This window comes from Hibiscus syriacus, unplaced genomic scaffold (genome assembly GCF_006381635.1).
Source record: "Hibiscus syriacus cultivar Baekdansim isolate YM2019G1 unplaced genomic scaffold, ASM638163v2 tig00110387_pilon, whole genome shotgun sequence".
NCBI lineage: Eukaryota > Viridiplantae > Streptophyta > Magnoliopsida > Malvales > Malvaceae > Hibiscus > Hibiscus syriacus.
Window position 1 is genome coordinate 5,518,103 of NW_024062717.1, and position 19,970 is coordinate 5,538,072.

Here is a 19,970-nt window from a genome sequence, read left to right on the forward strand (position 1 = left end):
AAGAAACTATTCGAGTGCTGGTTGATGATAATGGAAACATAATTGAAACTTTTGATGCTATGGCCTCTGAAATTCTTGACTTCTATTCTAAGTTACTTGGGACTGCTGATTCTAATGTCAAAGGTAGTGATCCTCAATTCTTGAAGGATCTTCTTAATTCTTCATTGCCTCCTGAATTATCTTCAAGCTTGACCATGGAAATTACCACAGAGGAAATTAAAGAAGCTATATTCTGCCAAGGTAATGACAAAGCTCCCGACCCGGATGGTTACTCTCCATGTTTTTTCAAAAAAAACTGGTATGTTGTTGGAGAAGATGTTGTGACAGCAATTAAATATTTCTTTTAGCAGTCTGCTCTTCTTCCTGCTTTTAATGTAACCTCTATTGTCTTGATTCCTAAAATTCTTAACCCTTGTAAGGTTAAAGACTTCAGACCGATTTCTTGTTGCACTGTGATTTACAATGCTATTACTAAAATTTTAGTCAACAGGCTAAGCAGATTTCTTCCTAATCTTGTTACTCTTAACCAATCTGCATTTATAAAGGGAATGAGTATTGTTGATAACAATATTCTTGCCCAGGAATTGGTTAAGGGATATGGAAGAAAATCTATTTCTCTAAGATGTACATTGAAAATTGATCTCCAAAAGGCCTTTGACACCCTCAGGTGGGATTTTATTTATGCAGTCCTAAAAGCCATGGATATCCCTCTGACTTTCATTGGTTGGATCGAAGCATGCTACACTGAAGCTCGATTCTCAATTTTGTTTAATGGCAGCTTGTTTGGTTTCTTTAAGGGAGCCAGAGGTATTAGCCAAGGTGGTCCTCTTTCTCCTATTCTCTTTGTTCTCTCCATGAATGTGTTGTCCAAAATGTTAAACTTAGCTGCTGCTAGAGGGTTATACGGTTATTATCCTAAATACAAGAAAATTGAATTAACCCACTTGTCTTTTGCCGATGATTTGTTGATTTTTTGTAAAGGCAAAGTGGAGTCTGTTATTGGTGTTATTGTTGTGTTGGAGTCTTTCTATGAAATGTCATGCCTCAAATTAAATGCTGCCAAATGTGTTTTTTTTACTGCTGGAATCTCGCATAGTAATATTGAACTGATTAAGCAGAGCATTGGTTTCAATCAAGGTTTTCTACCTGTGAGGTACTTAGGAGTTCCTCTTGTATCCAAAAAACTTTCTGAAAAATACTGTGATCTGCTCATCGGGAACATAAAATCGAGACTGTATTTATGGTCTGCTAAGCATCTCGGTTATGCTGGCCATCTTGAGCTCATCTGGTCTATTTTGTACATCATTGCGAATTATTGGTGCAGACAGCTGGTTCTGCCGAATTCGATTCTGACCAAGATCGAGCAACTCTGTTCCAGATTCTTTTGAAAAGAAACAAACAAGGTTGCTGCTGGTGCGCGTATTAGTTGGATGAAAATCTTTCAGCCAAAATCGGAAGGTGGCCTTGGACTGAAAAATATCAAATTATGGAATAAGGCTTGCATGGTTAATCTGATTCAGAAAATACTGGTTGGTGATGGGTCCATTTGGGTTACTTAGATCAAGGCCTACATGATTAAGGACCACGATCCTTGGCTTATGACTGCGGGTGCCAACCTTAGTTGGTGTTTAAAAAGGCTGCTCAAGATCAGAAATGAAGCTTTTCCAGTTTTATCTAAGGGAGTAACTAAAACAAGAGATATATGGGAAAAGCTTAGAGCGAAAGACAGCAAGGTCCAGTAGGAAAAATTGGTTTGGTTTTCCTTACACATTCCTAAGCACACTATGATCACTTGGATGGCTTTACAAGATAGGCTTCCCATTCGTGCTCGGCTTCAAAGAATGGGAATCCACATCGATGGGTGTTGCGTGTTTTGTAATGAAGCCAATGAAATGCGCGATCACTTATTCTTTGATTGCTACTTGGCAAATTACCTTTGGGGGAATATTTTGACCCTGTCAGGATTGCAGAAAACAACTCTGTCATGGGATGATATGGTTGCTCAAGCTTGTGAAAAGTGGAAAGGTAAATCCCTTATTACCACCGTCTTAAAAATTGTTTGGTCTGCCTTCATTTACACTTTGTGGGAGGAACAAAATCGTAGAATATTTAAAGGTTGCTCAAGAACTGCAGACGAAATCCTCAAATCTGTCAAAGACGTTGTTGGAATTCAACTTTGAGGAAAGAATATTAACCGTTTAGATAGTATTAATATCAATCTTTGTAATGCTTGGGGTATAACTTAACCGATCATTATTTTTGTAAGTAGGTTGTAAATGTTTTGTGATTGGTGATTGGTTGTTTTTGCTTTGTATTTTGACTCTTATTTGGGTAATAAAATTATTTATTTATCCAAAAAAAATATTATAATCAAGTATAAGAAATAAGCAGCAATAAATAACCTATGGTGTACGTGTCAAACTAGTTGAATTGAAAATGTAACACCAACTTTCCAATTACCTTCCTTCACCTAAATTTTGATTTTTTTTATTCAATAATTGGATTTGGAGGATCAATTATCATTTACAATACTAACTTCTCTTGTTTCTCAAAGCTAATATTTATATGACCAGATACCATTAATCCGAATCAAAGTCTTGAGGTAAATATGGTCAGGTGCATCACTGTTACATTATGACTTTTAAAAGGGATGATTTTATTTAGGAGACTACAAAGTCAAATTTTCCCTTGGGGTTGGCTTAGCTGCCTCTGCCAATCACTTTATTTTCCATACGTTATCTATTGCATGTCATTGCCAAAAAAATAAAATAAAATTTATTCCATTATATATATATATATATATATCATAATTACATATTTATGAATTCATATTTGACATATAAATTCTGCTTTTTATATATAATTACATGTGTTTTCATTGGCTTTATTATTTGAGAGTAGTGTTGTTTGGGTTGAAGTGGTATTTAGGTAAAGCCTTCTAATTTCACTTCTTCCAACCACTTCTTGTAATAATAGAAAATAATTTTATCTATGATAGTATTGTAGAAGTATAAATAAAGAAAGAAATATGGATTAGCATAATGTAATTTTATTAAATAAAGAAGAAATTAAAATTGTAAGAAATGTCTATAAAACAAATCTAACTAATCATATAAATTGTATATTTACCCTAAAACTATAGAAGTACATAAACTAATCATCTAAAAATAAAAATAATATTTAAGAAAAAGATTAAATACACAATCAAATCACTTAGATAAATAATGAATACAAATAAACACCATTATTGACAGTGGCCATCAACATTAATATAAAAATTTATAAAATAATAACTACTTGTTGACAAACGAGTATTCAAACCAGGGGTAGAACAGTAAGATATTAATAATATAAAAATCATGGTATGATATGTTAATTAATAATATTATTTTAAAAAATAGAGATTAATATTCGAATAGATACTACCTTGTACTTATCTTAGATTATAAAAGGATATATTATTATTTTAAAAAATAGAGGTTAATCTCTAGTATTCGATGGTGGATCTGATAGTTGATTTTGTGCGGATTGATTAGAGATTTTTCTAAGAGAAAAATATTATATAATATGTGTGTATATAACATGTAAAATATTTATTATTTATTTCTTTACAGATTAATATGAATTTGTTTTTATTTTTAGTAGAAAGTAGGAGACTGAAATTACATGTGAGATTATCATTTTATTTCCAATTTCTATAAATTTAAAAATAGAGCAAATATGAAAATTTGATTTCCCTCCAAATATATTTTTATAAAGTGGAAAAATAAAAAAAATATCAGAATTCTATAAATAATTAAAAAAATATTGAAGTAGAAAATAAACCCCTAAAAAGGTTAGCTTGTAAGATAAGTTAACAATTTAAAATATAATTTTATATTTATATACTTGTGGCTTGTCCTTATGCCATTGTAAGTCAACCATATATTTTAAGGATATCATTCAATTTAATATAAATATATATTAATGATATTTTTAAAAAATAAAGATAAATAAAAAAAACTTAACATTTTGAGAGGATCAAATCAAAACTTTTAAAAATTTGAAAGGGTTATTGAACATTTTTAAAAATTATTCCATACATTATTATTTATTATTTTCCTTAATTTAACGCTTAAATCATTTTAGTTATTTGTTAGAATAACTTTTCTAATCTTTAAAGTTTAAACAGTAAAATGAACTTGAGTAATTTTTTTCATGTGTAATCTTTTATTGTTTTTCCTATCTTTAAAGTTTTTTTAAGAATAATATTGGATGATTATCATAGCATTTGTTCATGAATTTTTTTAGTAATTGATAATGCAATTATATCTTATCTTACAGACATAATTGTTCGAACTATTAATCTTCAAAGAAAATAACACTTTCTTTTATTAACGAATTCACTGAAAAATTTATAGTTAAAGTTTAAAAGATAAACGCGGAATAATCAATATACATTAAAATGAATTATTAACTTGGGGAGATAATATAAATAAAAACATATGCAAATTCTAACTAATTAAACAGCCAACATCCTTTCAACATCCCATTTAAAAAAATTGAAATGTACAAGAGAAACAGAACAGCTTTTGTCTGATGTAATTGAACCCTGAGCCACGCGTCTTGGGTATCACGTGATTAGCACAAGTCAACAATCGGGATTTGGGTATATTAACCAAACCCAATCAAATCTTTAAAATTGTAAACAAATAAACATATAAAAACAAGATTCTTTTCCTTGGATTTTGTAATCTTAATTTTAAAAAAATAAAGTTGTATTAACGATGTCCTCGTTAATAGTTGTGTGTGGATAAGATGTTAATTTTCTAAGTCCTCATAATCGAGACAATGCTTTAATAATAAAGTTGAGATCACATATGAGGTTGGGAAATTTTAGGGGTTAAAAGTAAATAAAAAAATACGAAGGGTTAAAATATTTTTTTCATTATTTTTTTTAAATTTTAAAAATGTTAAATCAAAAGTTTGTTATTACTATGGGTTAAAATATAATTTTATTATTACCTAAATTAAAAAATTTATATTTGAAAGGGGCTAAATAATTTTTTTACCATTTTATGGGGATCAACCAAGCTAGCCTCCTCTAATTCCTGTCTTCCAACATTTTGAGATTTTAAAATTTAAGTTATTAATAATAGTTGGTTTTGATTTTAATTATTTAGATTCATTATTTGTAAAAGAAATACGAAAGAAATTTATGATCGGTCAATATAAGATTAATGACCATTATCTTACACGCATAAATAGTCAAATTTAAAGAACAATTTTAATGGTAAAGAAAAATATTATTTATTTTAGGTGTACGTGAGTTTATTCATATTTGAAATTAGATACAAATATGGTTTTCTAATCATATTACGATCTTAAAGAGATAGTTATGACACTATGCTTTAATATTGTTTTCTATCCCATTCAACGTGACACATATATATTTTTTAAATCCCATTTATTTGATAAAATAAGAAGGTAATTAAAAGAATATAAAAGGAGCATTATACTAATTATCCTTAAAAATAGAGAGGATAATTATATTATTATCTCACTTTAAACAAAAGCTTAACTTGATACGAACTCGTCTTTCATAAAACTCGATCCAGCCGACCCAAACATGAATTTCAAAAAAAAATTAATTTTTTAATATCGATCATATCAAAGTCCGTAAAATTTGTATAAAATAATCATCCTTAGATGAAACCCCGCAATACAATATAATTTAATTAAATAAAGGTTTAATTTACATTTATCACCAATACAGTGAAATTATTTTCTTCTACATGTAGCTTTTCTAATTGAATTTTTATATGCAGTATGTGTTATCATCTATAATCTCATTTTTAATCATTATTAACTCGTAACAAATTCTGAAACTGAAGATTGAAAGTTTTAGTGTCACGAACATTGTTTGTAACTTTGATATTTGAGAATTTTCAAAGTAGTTTATATGAGAATTTATTTAAATAAAAGTCAAATAATATGAATTTTTTAAATTTTAAAAAATAAACATAGACTTTATGATGTAGGTGGCCGTCAATTATGAGATAATGTAAATGGGTTTGATTTTAGGTTTAATATAAAAATGTTTAAATTATATTTTTTTTCTATATATGTGTTTAATTTTTTTCGGTTAATATTAATATTTAATATCATCAACATTATCATTTTAGGTATTTAGTGCATCACAATCGTTAAAAAAATATTTATCTAAAGCATGTTGCGTTTATAAAATTTAAAAAAATATTTAAAATAAAAAAATTATAATATATATTTCAAAAAATCACAATTCTTTTTCAAATCTTGGAAAAACCCTATTTCATAACCCTTTTACCTATGTTGGTTGCCGACCTTGCTCGCCCTTTGTCGTTGTTTTGGGTGTTGATTGTTCGGCCTGCAACATGCCATTATAATCCTTCTCGTTAAACGTTATCGCCGCTTGATGGACAAACTTTGCAAACGCCAGCAATATTTTCGCAAGTCGGGAAAGTATACTTCTTTTGTTGGATCTGTCACGTTCTTAAGGTGTAGACGGTAAGGGCAGCAACGACGGCCGAAAAGGGAAATGATAATAGTGGCGAGCAGCAAAAGAGATGAGAAGGGAGAATGAAATTAAGGTTAGAAATTCAGAGTATTTTTTCTATTATAATTTTAGAGGAATTAATTTTTTAAATATAATAATATTTTTATATTTTTTTAAATGTTATAACGGGATATATGTTAGATAACATATTTTTTTAATGTTTATTACGATCAAGATACTTAAAATAATAACGTTGTAATTTTAGGAATCTATATTGACCGAAAAAAATTTAAACTTCTAAATGATTAAAGAGATATAATTTGAACAAATTTTTATACTAAGCCTTGAGTTTAATACTAAAAGTAATAATTGGAAGATTTGGAAATTAAAGTTTGTTCAAACCATTAATTCCTTGGTATTCTGACTTTTCAAAACATAAACACTTGGTTGTATTGGATCTAAAGTCATACACTATAGGCTGTAGGAGCTTAGGTATGTTATTTCAAACCCAATCCGCTTTCTTCTTCACACTCATTTACTGCACATTCTCAATGTATTCCAACTCCATCAAAGAACTTAATTTTATTCTCTTTTTGCAATTTCAGTTTGTAAATACTTTCATTTTTAATATTGGCGTCAAAAGTTTTATTTACTTTTTTTTCAAAAATAAATGATTTTTTGAATTTTTTATTCAATTAATTTTTCATATTTCAAAAAAATTTCGTCAATTTATTCATTTGACCAACATGAACAATTAGATCTAACAATCTTGTAATCTTTTGGTATCACGTATCACATTGTGATGTTTTTGGACATTTATTGAATTTTAATAAAATTTTAGTTTTTTCTAAAAATTAATATTTTAAAAAATATAAATTTTGTGTGGTAGAACCACAGTGTGTCATGTGACAAAAATATCTCTGAAAAAACTATTAAGACTTAACGGTCAAAATTGATGAAATAATTTTATTGATTCAATTTTTTAATTTGTGACAGTAATTGATTTAATTTCTCAGTTTAAAAATACATTTAGATACAAAAAATCAATAATAGTAACTCATTTTTCTAAAAAATAAAAAATAAAAGCTACAAGCACCCTTAAACCTTATTATAATCACATCCTACCTTTTAGTTAAATTTAAAACATTTTTTATAGAATTATTATGATTTTAATTAAAATGATAATTAAACAGGACGGATGCACTAAGTCCCTTAGGGGCTAAGTGTATCCTATTATATTAGAAAATTGATTAAATTTAGTTTAATGTGTTAAAAATAAATAAATAAATAAATAAATAATTATATACCCATTTTTTAAGAAACAATTAATGTTTTGTATCTACATTCTTAAGTTTATAGATCTGTCACTATAATCAAACTATTAAAATTTTCATAATACTAATGTAACAAGTGAATGACAATTTAACATATATTTTATTACTTACGCAATATTATACCATATCAAAAAATAATTTTAAATTATAAAAAAATATTTAAAAAAAAACAATATGTTACAAAGAAGTGCAAGGCGAATAAGATTATTTGATCAACAAAATAATATCACACCATCAAATAAGTAAACATGAACTGTTACATAGCGGTCATGTTGGTGTTATGAAATTATTAACAATTAATTACATTTTTTTATTAAAAATACAATAAATATTATTAAAAATAAAAACTAATAATTAAGTTTCACTTAAAAAATCAATATTTATTTAAAAAAACATAAATATTAAAAATTAAATTTTATCATTATATTCTCTCGTCGCCTTACTTCTTTTTTCATTTGCTTTGCAGGTGATAATATCAATTTTAGTGTTGATTGTTAATTACATGTATTTTTTTTAATTTTCATATATCACAATTTTGTTTCTCATTTTTTCAGTAACTTTTTCTTTATTACTCGTTTTTTTCTATCTTTATGACACATTTTTATTTATATTTTGACACGTTTTTTGTCTTCTTTATATGTCGTTTGACCATTTTTTTGTTTAGCTTTCTCAAGGTTAGATTTGGTATTGTCACGACTAATCAAGATGTCACTTATTTATTTTCATGTTGATTTTCTCTGCTTTGGACCCTCAGTAGATTTGGATACATGTTTTACATTTAGAGTTAGTTTTCTCATGACACTCGACTCTAATTTGTGATTCTTGATGGTCTTTTAATAGTTTGATCTTTTAATAGTTTGATCTTTTATTGTAATTTGTTTGTTGATGCTGTTAAATTTATTCATATATATCTTTTGTTCAAATTATTTGGAAGAGTTTTTAACATTTTCCTTATATAATCATTATATGATCTCATGTGACTAATTTCATATACTAATAATTATAGTAATGTGTTTTAATTATATGTTTATTATAATATTGAATATTTCTTCATAAAATTAATTACTTTTATCTGTATAAAAAATATCATAAACTATATATGTCACGTCACGTATATAAAGTCTACCAACTGATAAATGAAATTATTCATATATTACACGAATAAGGCTCAATAAAAATTATTATTAGTATTAGTTGTGACTTGTTTCACTCTCTTTCTTTTTATCAAGTTGTTGAGTCACATTTATGTAATTATGGACATGAATCGATATTTTCTATGAAAAAAAATGTATAAAAATACATTATTAAATTAATATTCAAAACACAAAAAAGGGACGAAGTGATATAATAAGCCCCCAAATTAAAAATCTAATATAATAAATGATTAAGGCTTCCATTAATAATAATGATAAGTAAAACAAGGAGAGGCGGTTTGCCCCGTTATTTTGGTTGATGACCATTATTGTAAATTTCCAATATCATCCTCAAATTTATCATTGGAAAATAAAACTCCAAGAGGTCAAAAATGACCATCTATTCTTATCGTTATTGCGTGGAGGAATAGTCAATTCCTAACGGTATCTATCCACCGACCACCTACCTACCCTTTATTTTAGTTCATCTCTGCGTACAATAAATAAATAATTAAAATTAAATTATGTCACATTTATATTATATATAGATAATTAAAAATAAATTTTATCATATTTATTTATAAAAAAATATTTTATATAAAAATATATTTATTAAATTTTAATTAAAAAATTATAATTGATGAAATGATAAAAAATGTATTTAAATTTATGGTCACATAGTTAATATTTACATTAAGTTTTTTTGTTATTTTATTTAATAATATATAAAAGTATAAATTGATAAAAATATTTTTATAATAATATTAACTATAAAAACAAAGTTTCATTAATTTTTTTATTTGAATTAGAAATCAATTATCTAATTCTTATAGTATCTTTATACATATTGATATTTATTTTCAAAAAGGTTGTATAATGTCATTTTAAAGATTTATAAAATTCACTTAAAAGCATATTGAACTTAATTTGTTTATTATTGTTATTATACTATATAAGAGAATGTGAATTCCAACGCGTTTAAATATATAAATTTTTATTTATAAAAAAATATTTTGTAAATTTATAGCAGATATATCTAAATAATTTAGTTATTATATAAAAATTATTTAGAATACTAATCAAATTTATCTTTATACAATAAAATGATTTATTATTTTAAATTATTAATTAACATTAAAACTAGATCATAAATATTTGGGCAAAGTACACAAATAGTATCTCGACTATAGGATACTATTTGGTTAAGTCTTCCTATTATCAAAAGTTACAAAATGGTCATTTGACTATAGGGTGCTACTTTTTGAGTCAACTGACTATTAAAAGTTACAAAATAGTCATCTGACTATTCATATGTTCTAAACTTGTCCTTTTTCGTTAAAAATTGGCGGTCATATGAGCTGAACATTAACACGTTGATTGAGATATGATAAAATCTAATTCTAGAATCGTTTGAGTTGTATTTTGTGGATCGACTCTCCATTTATATTATGTCGTCGAGCCAGTGCTTGAAAGCAACAACAATACAAGTAGACATCATTGAAATATGATTTTATCATATCTTAGTCAGCGAATTAACGTCAAACTCAGACGACTGTCGATTTTTTAACGGAAAAGGATGAGTTTGAAACATATGAATAGTTAGGTGACCATTTTGTAATTTTTAATAGTTAGAGAACTCAACAAAACAACACCCTACAGTTAGGGGATAATTTTATAACTTTTAATAGTCGAGGGACTCAAGAAATTAGCGTCCTATAGTTAGAGGACCATTCGTATACTTTACCCTAGATATTTTTCTCTCTTATAAAAACTTGTTAAAGAAAAAAAAAACAATGTGAGAACAAACAAAGGTAGAATCCACAGAAAATAAAATTATTAATTGATTAAAAATGTTCAGAGAAAGAAAACCACATTTCTTTATCTTTACCTCTGAATCAAACTCCTCCTCCCCACAAAACGACAACTCCCCATCACCGCCTGCTAAATACATACTTATTCCACCTAATTAAATAATTTATCTTTAATTAAATATTACACTATTCAAAGTGGAAATCTAGATAAACAAGCACCTTAAGGTTAACTATTTAAACTATTACCGACAATTGTATTATTATATTTATATAATGCTCATATTTAAATTTTAGAATTTTTTTAATAGTCTCGGATATTCTTTTTCTTGTAATTATAAAATTTTAATATATATTCACAAATCACGGAATAATATACTAACAATTAAGTTAATATCAACATAAATTTTCGGTTGTTGATAACAAATAAAAGAAGTGATATTAAATAGAATGAATTTTCAATTAAGTTTATTAATTGAATTAAAATTACTTTTTTTTAATATTGAGTATTGAGATATACTAAACAAGGCCCAAACAACTCCTAGATGCCAAATTGAAAGCATCTGCATGATCTAATCCCTTATTTAAAGAAATAAATAATAATCTTCTTAGTCCTTCTATCGTGTCAAAAATGTTGATTTAGTCCATCTAATTTGATGTGACGTGAATTATTATTTTAATTTTATAAATTGATAATATAATTAATTATTTTCGTTAGATTGAGAATACTGAATTAAAAGAATTAAACCTTTGATTAATATATAAAATTGTTATTAATTAAAAATGATTAATTGGATTTTTATAAGGTGTGTAATTCACATGACATCAGTTTAAAGATAATAAGTAGTAGTGTTGTGATTGATTCAGATTTTACTAAAACGTTATTAAGATAGAGAAATTAAATGATATAAAATTAAAACAAAAAGAGTAAAACTTAAATTTTAATATAGTTGAGGGATTTAGGATATAATTAAACTACTCCCTTGGTTCACACAGCCCAGATTTGTGTCGGTGAAATTGGATTTTCTCAATTTTAGGTTTGATTTCTCTCTCTGCCAAAGTTCTCAACATAGACATACCTTTGTAATGTCTGGGGGAAAAAACATTTCAACAACTTAAAAGTTTAAACAAACGCACGACGCTTCACACAAAGCATGTCATCTCTAAAACTCAAACCTTCCCTTTGCTTGCTTTCATAGTTCTTCGTCCCCAGTTTTTACAAGAGAAAAAAAAGATCCCAATCAGAAACAAACCCAGAGCTGGAAAACATTGGATTTCTCGAATAGAGGCAATGGACAATGGAAGGGGAGCTGTTGGTTCGAGGAAGTCTGCGGAGAGGCCGTACAAAGGGATAAGGATGAGGAAGTGGGGGAAATGGGTGGCTGAGATTAGGGAACCCAATAAACGGTCCAGGATTTGGTTAGGGTCTTATTCCACCCCGGTTGCGGCAGCCAGAGCTTACGACACGGCGGTTTTTTACCTGCGTGGGCCGTCAGCTAGGCTGAATTTTCCCGACCTTTTGGCGGGAGAGAAACTCGTTGGCGATTTATCGGCGGCTTTTATAAGGAAGAAAGCGATTGAAGTTGGTGCCAGAGTCGATGCTCTCGAGGCAGCTCATCATCTTCATCCTCGTCATGTTCATAATAATTATAATCTTAATCCCAATTATAATCTTAGTTATGGAGAAAAGTTGAAGCCGAGTGGCGGGTTTTTACAGCGGGTTGACTTGAACAAGATGCCCGACCCGGAGGATTCTGACGGTGAATGGGAGAGCAAGTAGAAGGGAAAACAAGTTGATTCCTCCATCATGCCCCTTCAATTATTATGGTCACTGCTACTATTTTTTTGGGGTCCTGTCTCTGCTTCTCTGGGCTCAGGATGGGAGGGAAGTTGCTAACATGCACCGCGGGCAGTAGATAATGCGCGCCGTAGTGGAGGTAAGGTAAGTTAAAAAATGACGGCTGAAGAAATGATGAAGCCTTTGTATTTTATTATTGTCCAATTAATGAAAAATCATTGGTTTTTCCAATTGGGATTTTTACCTTTGTGTTAACATTCTCCGATCATAAATTTGGCACTAATCTCTCTTTTTACTGCGTTCTTTCTTCGTCAAATAATTGTTTGGAGTTTTAATTAAACCTTAATAGAAAGAAAATAAAATCTTAATTAGATATGGAAAAAGAAGAAGAAAAGAGCGGGAGTGGGGGAACAGAGTGGCCTACACATCCCAGCAGTTGGTGCAAAAGGGGAGGGCGGGGTAACTTCTAAACTTATTAACTACCAAGTGATGAGATTTTTTGTTTTTCTGCTTCCCCACTGCGTCTGTGCAAGTGGGTCACCATTAATCAAAGCTCCGGGATGGGACTGCCGTATATGATGCTGTTTCCTCCAACTTCATCCTGCTAACCTCTTTTTTATTATTTTTTGCCGACCTGGAATTTTTAATTGACGATGTTTTAAGGTCATCTGGAAGCCATCCGGATTTAGTACTCGGAAGTATTTGGGACTGTTGGGTGAGATTATGTTTTAAGTTTGATTAATATTTTTTACAACTAATCTCTCATAAAAATATTTATTCTCTCTTAAAAAAATTTGTTGTCCACAGTTAAACCTTTGATTTGTCATGCATGATGTTAGATCTATGTTTTAAAATATTTTTCTGAGATGAAATAAATAAAAAAAATGGGGATTTGTTTTTCTTATTGTGTGTTCAGTTAACAATTTGCATGCGCCATTCGCCAGTGGCCAACTTTTTTTTTTAATTTCCAAAAGAGGAGAGGACGTAAACTCTTTTACTGAACCGACCCACAATTAGCGGAAAGAAAATGAAAAGTATATTACTTGTTTAACACTTAACAGTGATGTGAATTCTGAATAATTAATGCTTTCCCAATTCGTCTCTTTCTCATGTGCGGATGCTATGGTATTACCTTTAGCTGCCTATCACTCACAACGCGGGCAGGTCACAACAGATATTTGTGTTAGGAAACAGTTGTACAACAACATCCAAATAATCACCTCCCCCTATTTTCCACATATACTTCCTTCCTTTGTGACTCTACAGTTCGTTTTCTTTCTGTAAATTACTTTACCATTTTTATATTCGTGGGAAACCAAAATAAGAAACAAGGACTGTTAATCACATGAAAAAAGAAGAGACAGAAAACCAAATAAAGCATAAGAATATGAAAGAACGCAGTTAATACATATAGCTCATGTAGCAAGGAAGATAGCATTAGCTGGTAATTTCGGTTGAAACGCCCCACCACAAGCGGATGCTCCAAGTTCAAAGAACCTACGACCCCATGTTTACATCACAGACATAAATATCAAATGCAAATGCGGATATTTTAAAATAAGTAACATATAGCTTAAAAACATTGACAACAATTCCTGCTTAACTACTGCCCTCCCTTCCCAATGTGTCAATCCCGGTATAACTATAACAATGTTAGTAATGTAAATTATATATAATATCATACAAAAGCAGCGTGAAACTTGACCAAATAAAGCACGTAATCACCCTTTCTCCAAACTTTTCTTAGATAAATGGAGAAAGGATTCCAGCGCTGCCCTATCCAACGCCTAAAATATCACAAAATTATAAGTTTCTTGAAGCTTGAGTTAAGGTTTTCCTTCAATTTCACGCTTTATTTGAAGGGCAGCTCTAACCACATTCCCTCTTGTGATGATACCCACCTTTAGAAAAAGTACAGAGAGCTTAGCAAACGCAAGAGGAAATCATAATAAACAAATTTGGTTAAAATCAGAGGGATTTTTTTTTAAAATGCTTCTGTACTTACCAGCTTACCCCCTACATCAACAACTGGAAGTCGCCGATATTTTGTCTCAAGCAGTAATCTGAAATTTTTTTATAAACCAATTACAATGTACACTTCCCTATTTCACAATGCATGACCACTTATTGGGATGTGATCAAGTGGTAGGATAATATGAGCTCAAATAATGATTTCGAATTTGAATCTAGACACTTTCCTATTGTGCCAATATATGAAAAGACAGGAGCATAGATTATCGAAGTAGTTAATCCAAGTATGGAAAAACAAAGGCAGGATAAGTTCGACAGACCTAGCAGCATCCTCGAGGTTAGTTGTCTCACGTACAACTAATGGAGCGGGTGTCATCAAATCGCCAACCACCTGGCCGTTTGTTTTGCTGAGTAACTTCTGTACCTCATTGAAAGTCTGCAAAGTTGAGGAACCATCAGTAAAATTTAATTATAAACACAACAGGAGCCAATTGCAGTAAATTCAAATAGACACAAGTTATGCAACCTTCGAAGTTCACAACCTAGTTTGCTTAAGTAATGCCAAAATGCAAAAACTGTAGTTTGCTCCACCACATTGCTATGAATCACTAAAAGGACAGAGCATTGACTAAGTTTCCACTTATCCTCTTCTGACTCAAAAAGGCACATTTTTTTTTACAAAATATCATCGCTTGCCAAAAAATTGTTGTATTCTATTCTCAAACTACCATCACAACATTAGAAAACAAGTACATTAAGTAAGCAGATTCAGATATGCCCATTTGTAGCAGGTGAAATATCTGTGCTCGTAAGATGTAATTGACTAGAGTTAATGTTTTAAAAGTCCAGAAAATGAAAACTAAAGAACTACGCGAAAGACGGCGACTTTTGCAAAAGAAAGATGCATCTATATAAAGATAGAAAATTCTTGCTTACTTTCCAAGTGCTATCAACTTCAGGAAACAAGTTGTTCTCAGTCCGCGGCCCTGATTGAAAGAACAATACATATGAATTATCTATCATCAAATGAACATTCTCCAGATTCATGCAAATTCCCATCAAGGAACACAGAGCCACTTTATCAAATTAAAGAAACTGATTTATAGCAATCAATACCCACTCCGCTTTCTATTAGCCTAGAAAGACTGCCATAGAAAAACTAGCATCTCAGATAAATATGAACTTGTTCACGCAAAAACGGCAAGGGGAGTGATAAAAATCCAATGCTCAAATTAGACTGCAGTTACTAATATATAGATTTCAGAAGCCAAAAAAGAGGGGTCTGCTTCTAGGAGAACTGTAGATAACTAGGATAAACATAGTTATGAATTGACTATCATCACATTAACATACCCCAGATTCATGACAAATTTCCACAAAGGAACACAGTGCAACTAAATCAGATTAAAGAAACTCATTTATAGTAATCAGTACCTAGACAGGAAGCCATATAAGAACTAGCATCTCAGCTTAATACAAACTAATTCACACTAAAACCACAAGAGAAGTGATAAAAATCCAATGTTCAAATTAGAATGCAGTTGTTACTAACATAGAGAATTCAGAAGCAAAAAAAGGGGGTCTGCTTCTAGGAGAAATGTACATAAATGTTGGATGGACAGATAGCATATAATAACAAATTGACAACAAAAATAAGAAAGCCACAGTAAAATTGATCAGATAACTTAAATTTACCAGATATGGAGTCCAATGCTAGCAAGTCATAATCAGAAACAAGTCCAACCTGAAGCAGCAAAGAACATGATCTCATTATTACATAAGTAAAAGCCAATATTAACTAGGTCAAAAAAGATAAGGCGATTTCACAAACCAAATAAACAAAACTGAAATAGTGAAATTGACTGCAATGTAAAGCATGGTGGAAGAATTTCAATAAAGAATGCACCTAGATGTTGACACTTGAGACAAGGTCTTTTTTTAATAACTGAATTTATATTCAAGACTGAAAAGAAAGCAGAAAATATGCTCTACATAATCATGTTATAGCCATATATTTTCTGTTTTGGCTTATACCCCTCATCCTACACAGAGAGTTATTCACATCACTGTACATAATATTTGCATTACAGAATCGAGCTTGCACAGTTGCAACAATCAATTGAAATGGAATGTAGAAGCAATAATGAATTTATATACAATGGAGATGTGCCCAAACCCAGAATGTCATCATGTAGCCAGAACAATCTTTCCTTCACCCAACTCGCCTTAAAGTCTTAAGAATGGAGTAAGGAACGTACCGTGTTTGCCAATAGACTCAATTGGCCACTATTTCACTAAGATATTTGCTTAAACTTAATGAAGCATGACTATCTATCAAAGTCTCTAAGAATAGCATTCTACCCTTCATAGGGTAGGTCCAACATCTTATCCAACAACACTCACTTTTAGGGACATTTGGCCTCGTTGGACAATGCAAATGCTAGGATTCCACTTTTCTTGAAATGTCATGAAACCATGACAAAAAAAAGTTTAGAGGTTTGGTACCAAAAGATAGAAAAAGAAAAGCAAATGAATAGTTATAACCTCACAACAAAATTTAGGGGGAAAGATGACATACCAATTTCCAATCATCATCAATAACAGGAAAACCAGTGATTCTGTGTTCAACAAGAGCTTCCAATGCTATTGGTGTTGGCACAAGATCAATAAATTAGAGCCTTCTATTTTAAATACACAAACACAAACATAGACAAGATATTATAAGACATAAGCTAAGCAAAAACAAGTACCTTCATCAACAGTTGTTGTTGGCTTTACCACATGTAAATCCTCTTTTCTCGTCATAAAATCCCCAACTGTATATACTCCACCTCTTGGCTGCATACACACAAAACAAAAAGAAACGTTCATACAAATAACATGAGTGAAGTTCAAAAACCATAAAAGTTCCATCTTCCAAATTACTGATCTATATAGCAATTTTCCTCCCGAATCACGTTTGACATGGTTAAATTGACTTTGCACTACTATATTGGAGACGCATGTGGATACACACAAACTTTTACATTCTAAACAACTACAGACAATATTCAGATAAAAATAAATAAATGAAAGAGATGCTCGAGAACTACTTACTGTCTTTGCATCCTAAATCGCTGAAACTTACCACCTATAACAGTAAATCACCGAAAGTGGAAAAATCTAAACATAAACAAGCCATCAATTTTCAAATAAAATTGAATTAAACAGCAAAATTCCATGCATGTAAAAGATAACTCTCTTTAAGATGTTTAGACTCTAAGTCTTCTAAAACTAGCATTACTTTCAGCTAAACAACAAAATTTCATGCATATAAAAGAGAACTCTTTCTAAAATGTTTAGATTCTAAATCAGTTGTAAGAAGCTAAGTTAACAAAAACAAGCATCCACACATTAAGAAGAAATACAAGGATAGAAATTAAATGGATAAGGTAACAAACCGAAACAGAATTGGCGGTAAGAGTGCCGCTAGCAGCAACAACGGAAGCGGAGGACCTGAGAGAGCCAAAGCCAGCGCTAACGGCGGATAAGGGAAAGAGGAGGGCGTGGGCGGGGCGGAAGACGAGCTGGCAAGGCATTAGGTGAATGGAGACGGTGGAAGTCGAAGTGGCGCGTAGGCGAGTGAGAGATAGGGATTCGGTACGGAGAATTGAAACCATATTTTATCGGCTCCTTTCCCTTCGGTGGGCGGTGGCGTTGGATATTTTTTGAGTGAGGGAATGAAGTTTCGAAGAGGGCCAAAAAGAGGAGTGATAAAAACGTTGGGAGGTGGAGATCTAGTGATTAGCGAAGCTAACAACCAACTGATTTTGGGCCAAAGCCTTTAGATTTTGTAGCGCGTGCACTTCAGAAATTCCTCTTTTTGTTAATGTTAAATCTTGAGATTGGTTCTATCAAACAACTTGATAGATAAAGAAAGTATTATTTTTTTAAATTTGATATCAGAATGAATTTTAATGATTTTGATGATAAATAAATTATTATTCTTTGAAATATTAGGTTTAAGTATAAAAAATATTAAAAGTATTATCGTTTAATATAAAAAAATTAAGAATTATTTTATAAAATAAACTAAATCTTCAAATATAATTTAATGATTATATATTACTTTATAATCAATTTAAACTTAAAACTAAAATAAATTCTCAAATATAATTTAGAAAAATATATATTATTTTATAATTAATTTAAATTTAAAAATGAAATAAATCTTAATACCCCAAACTTAAATCAATATTTTTTTGATAGATTCTAAATATATCTAGGAGGAAAGAGAACTTAAAAAAAAGGAAAGAAAATATTCCTAGTGAGTTTAAAGTTTATAACTTAAAAAAATATAAAGAGAAAAATGAGTAGCTTAATCAACCTATTAAATATGCTTGCTTTAAATCAGTAAATTTTTAGATTAAACAAAATCATCAAACATTACGAGTTAATTGCTTCACATGCCCTCAAAATATGACCCTTATTTTAAATTAGTCCCTAAACTTTTAAATATTTTAATTTCATCCCTAAACAATGATTATCATTCTAGATTACTCCTCTAACTTTTAAACATTTCATCCATAAACTATGACTTTCATTCTAAATTGGTCCATAAACTTTTTTGAATATTTCAATTTTATCCCAAACTATACGTATATACTAATCACAACCCTTATAAATAAAAATAATTAGACCAATTTATATTACTATATGTTCAAAATAACAAAATTTAAGTTAAATTATGGCTGAAATTAGTTACAAATTTGGTTGAATTTGGGAATAAAATTGGAAGATTCAAAGGTTTGAGGACTAATATAGAAAGAGTGTCATAGTTTAGGGATGAAATTAGAATATTCAAAAGTTTAAGGACTAATTTAGAATGGGAGTCATAGTTTAGGGATGAAATTAGAATATTCAAAAGTTTAAGGATCAATTTAAAATGAGAGTTATTCTTTAAGGACATATGATACATTTAACTCATTGTTATTGGGGCTTACGTCTGAATAACCATTAGATTTTAATCACTTACTTTTCTAATTTATGAAATAACATCTACATATTTTGTACTATAAAAGAGTAAAAATATAACTATTATATGAAATAACATCTACATATTTTGTACTATAAAAGAGTAAAAATATAACTATTAAATTAAAGGAATAATTTGACTGTTCGAAATATACCAAAAGAACATTCTGTAATAAGAAAACATACTCAAGCGACAATTAACAATTGTTTATCAATTTGATATTTGAAATTTTTCTTAATTCAATTTCTTTAAACTTTATGCGATCTATTAATTAGTTGAGTAGTTAAAGATATTCATGTTATTCTACCTTATGTGAATTCAAATTTTGAAATTCACCTTAAAAATATAATACATCTCTGCTTAATAAAAAAAATAACTTGACATAACGATATGGAGTT

The 19,970-nt window shown here is 29.5% G+C and overlaps 2 protein-coding genes and 1 long non-coding RNA gene across 3 annotated transcripts in view; 2 read left to right on the forward strand and 1 right to left on the reverse strand.

The window, feature by feature from the left end:
- The first annotated feature begins 980 nt into the window (after positions 1-980).
- Positions 981-19,970, forward strand: part of LOC120122601 — a 36,488-nt gene continuing 17,498 nt past the window's right edge. The window contains exons 1-3 of the long non-coding RNA XR_005516096.1: positions 981-991; positions 1,680-1,682; positions 12,675-12,837. This is a non-coding gene — a long non-coding RNA (uncharacterized LOC120122601). The remainder of the gene's footprint in view (positions 992-1,679; positions 1,683-12,674; positions 12,838-19,970) is intronic.
- On the forward strand, positions 11,844-12,814 carry LOC120122599 (ethylene-responsive transcription factor RAP2-10-like). Its single transcript, XM_039141727.1, has one exon. It carries the CDS (start codon positions 12,081-12,083, stop codon positions 12,567-12,569), a length of 489 nt encoding a protein of 162 aa, XP_038997658.1. The 5' UTR covers positions 11,844-12,080; the 3' UTR covers positions 12,570-12,814.
- LOC120122598 (CBS domain-containing protein CBSX1, chloroplastic-like) lies at positions 14,180-18,304 on the reverse strand. Its single transcript, XM_039141726.1, has 8 exons — positions 17,999-18,304; positions 17,309-17,396; positions 17,137-17,201; positions 16,254-16,302; positions 15,495-15,544; positions 14,879-14,994; positions 14,593-14,650; positions 14,180-14,488 (listed from the first exon to the last, which is right to left on the reverse strand). The coding sequence occupies exons 1-8, from the start codon at positions 18,215-18,217 to the stop codon at positions 14,414-14,416; spliced, it is 720 nt and encodes a 239-aa protein (XP_038997657.1). The 5' UTR covers positions 18,218-18,304; the 3' UTR covers positions 14,180-14,413.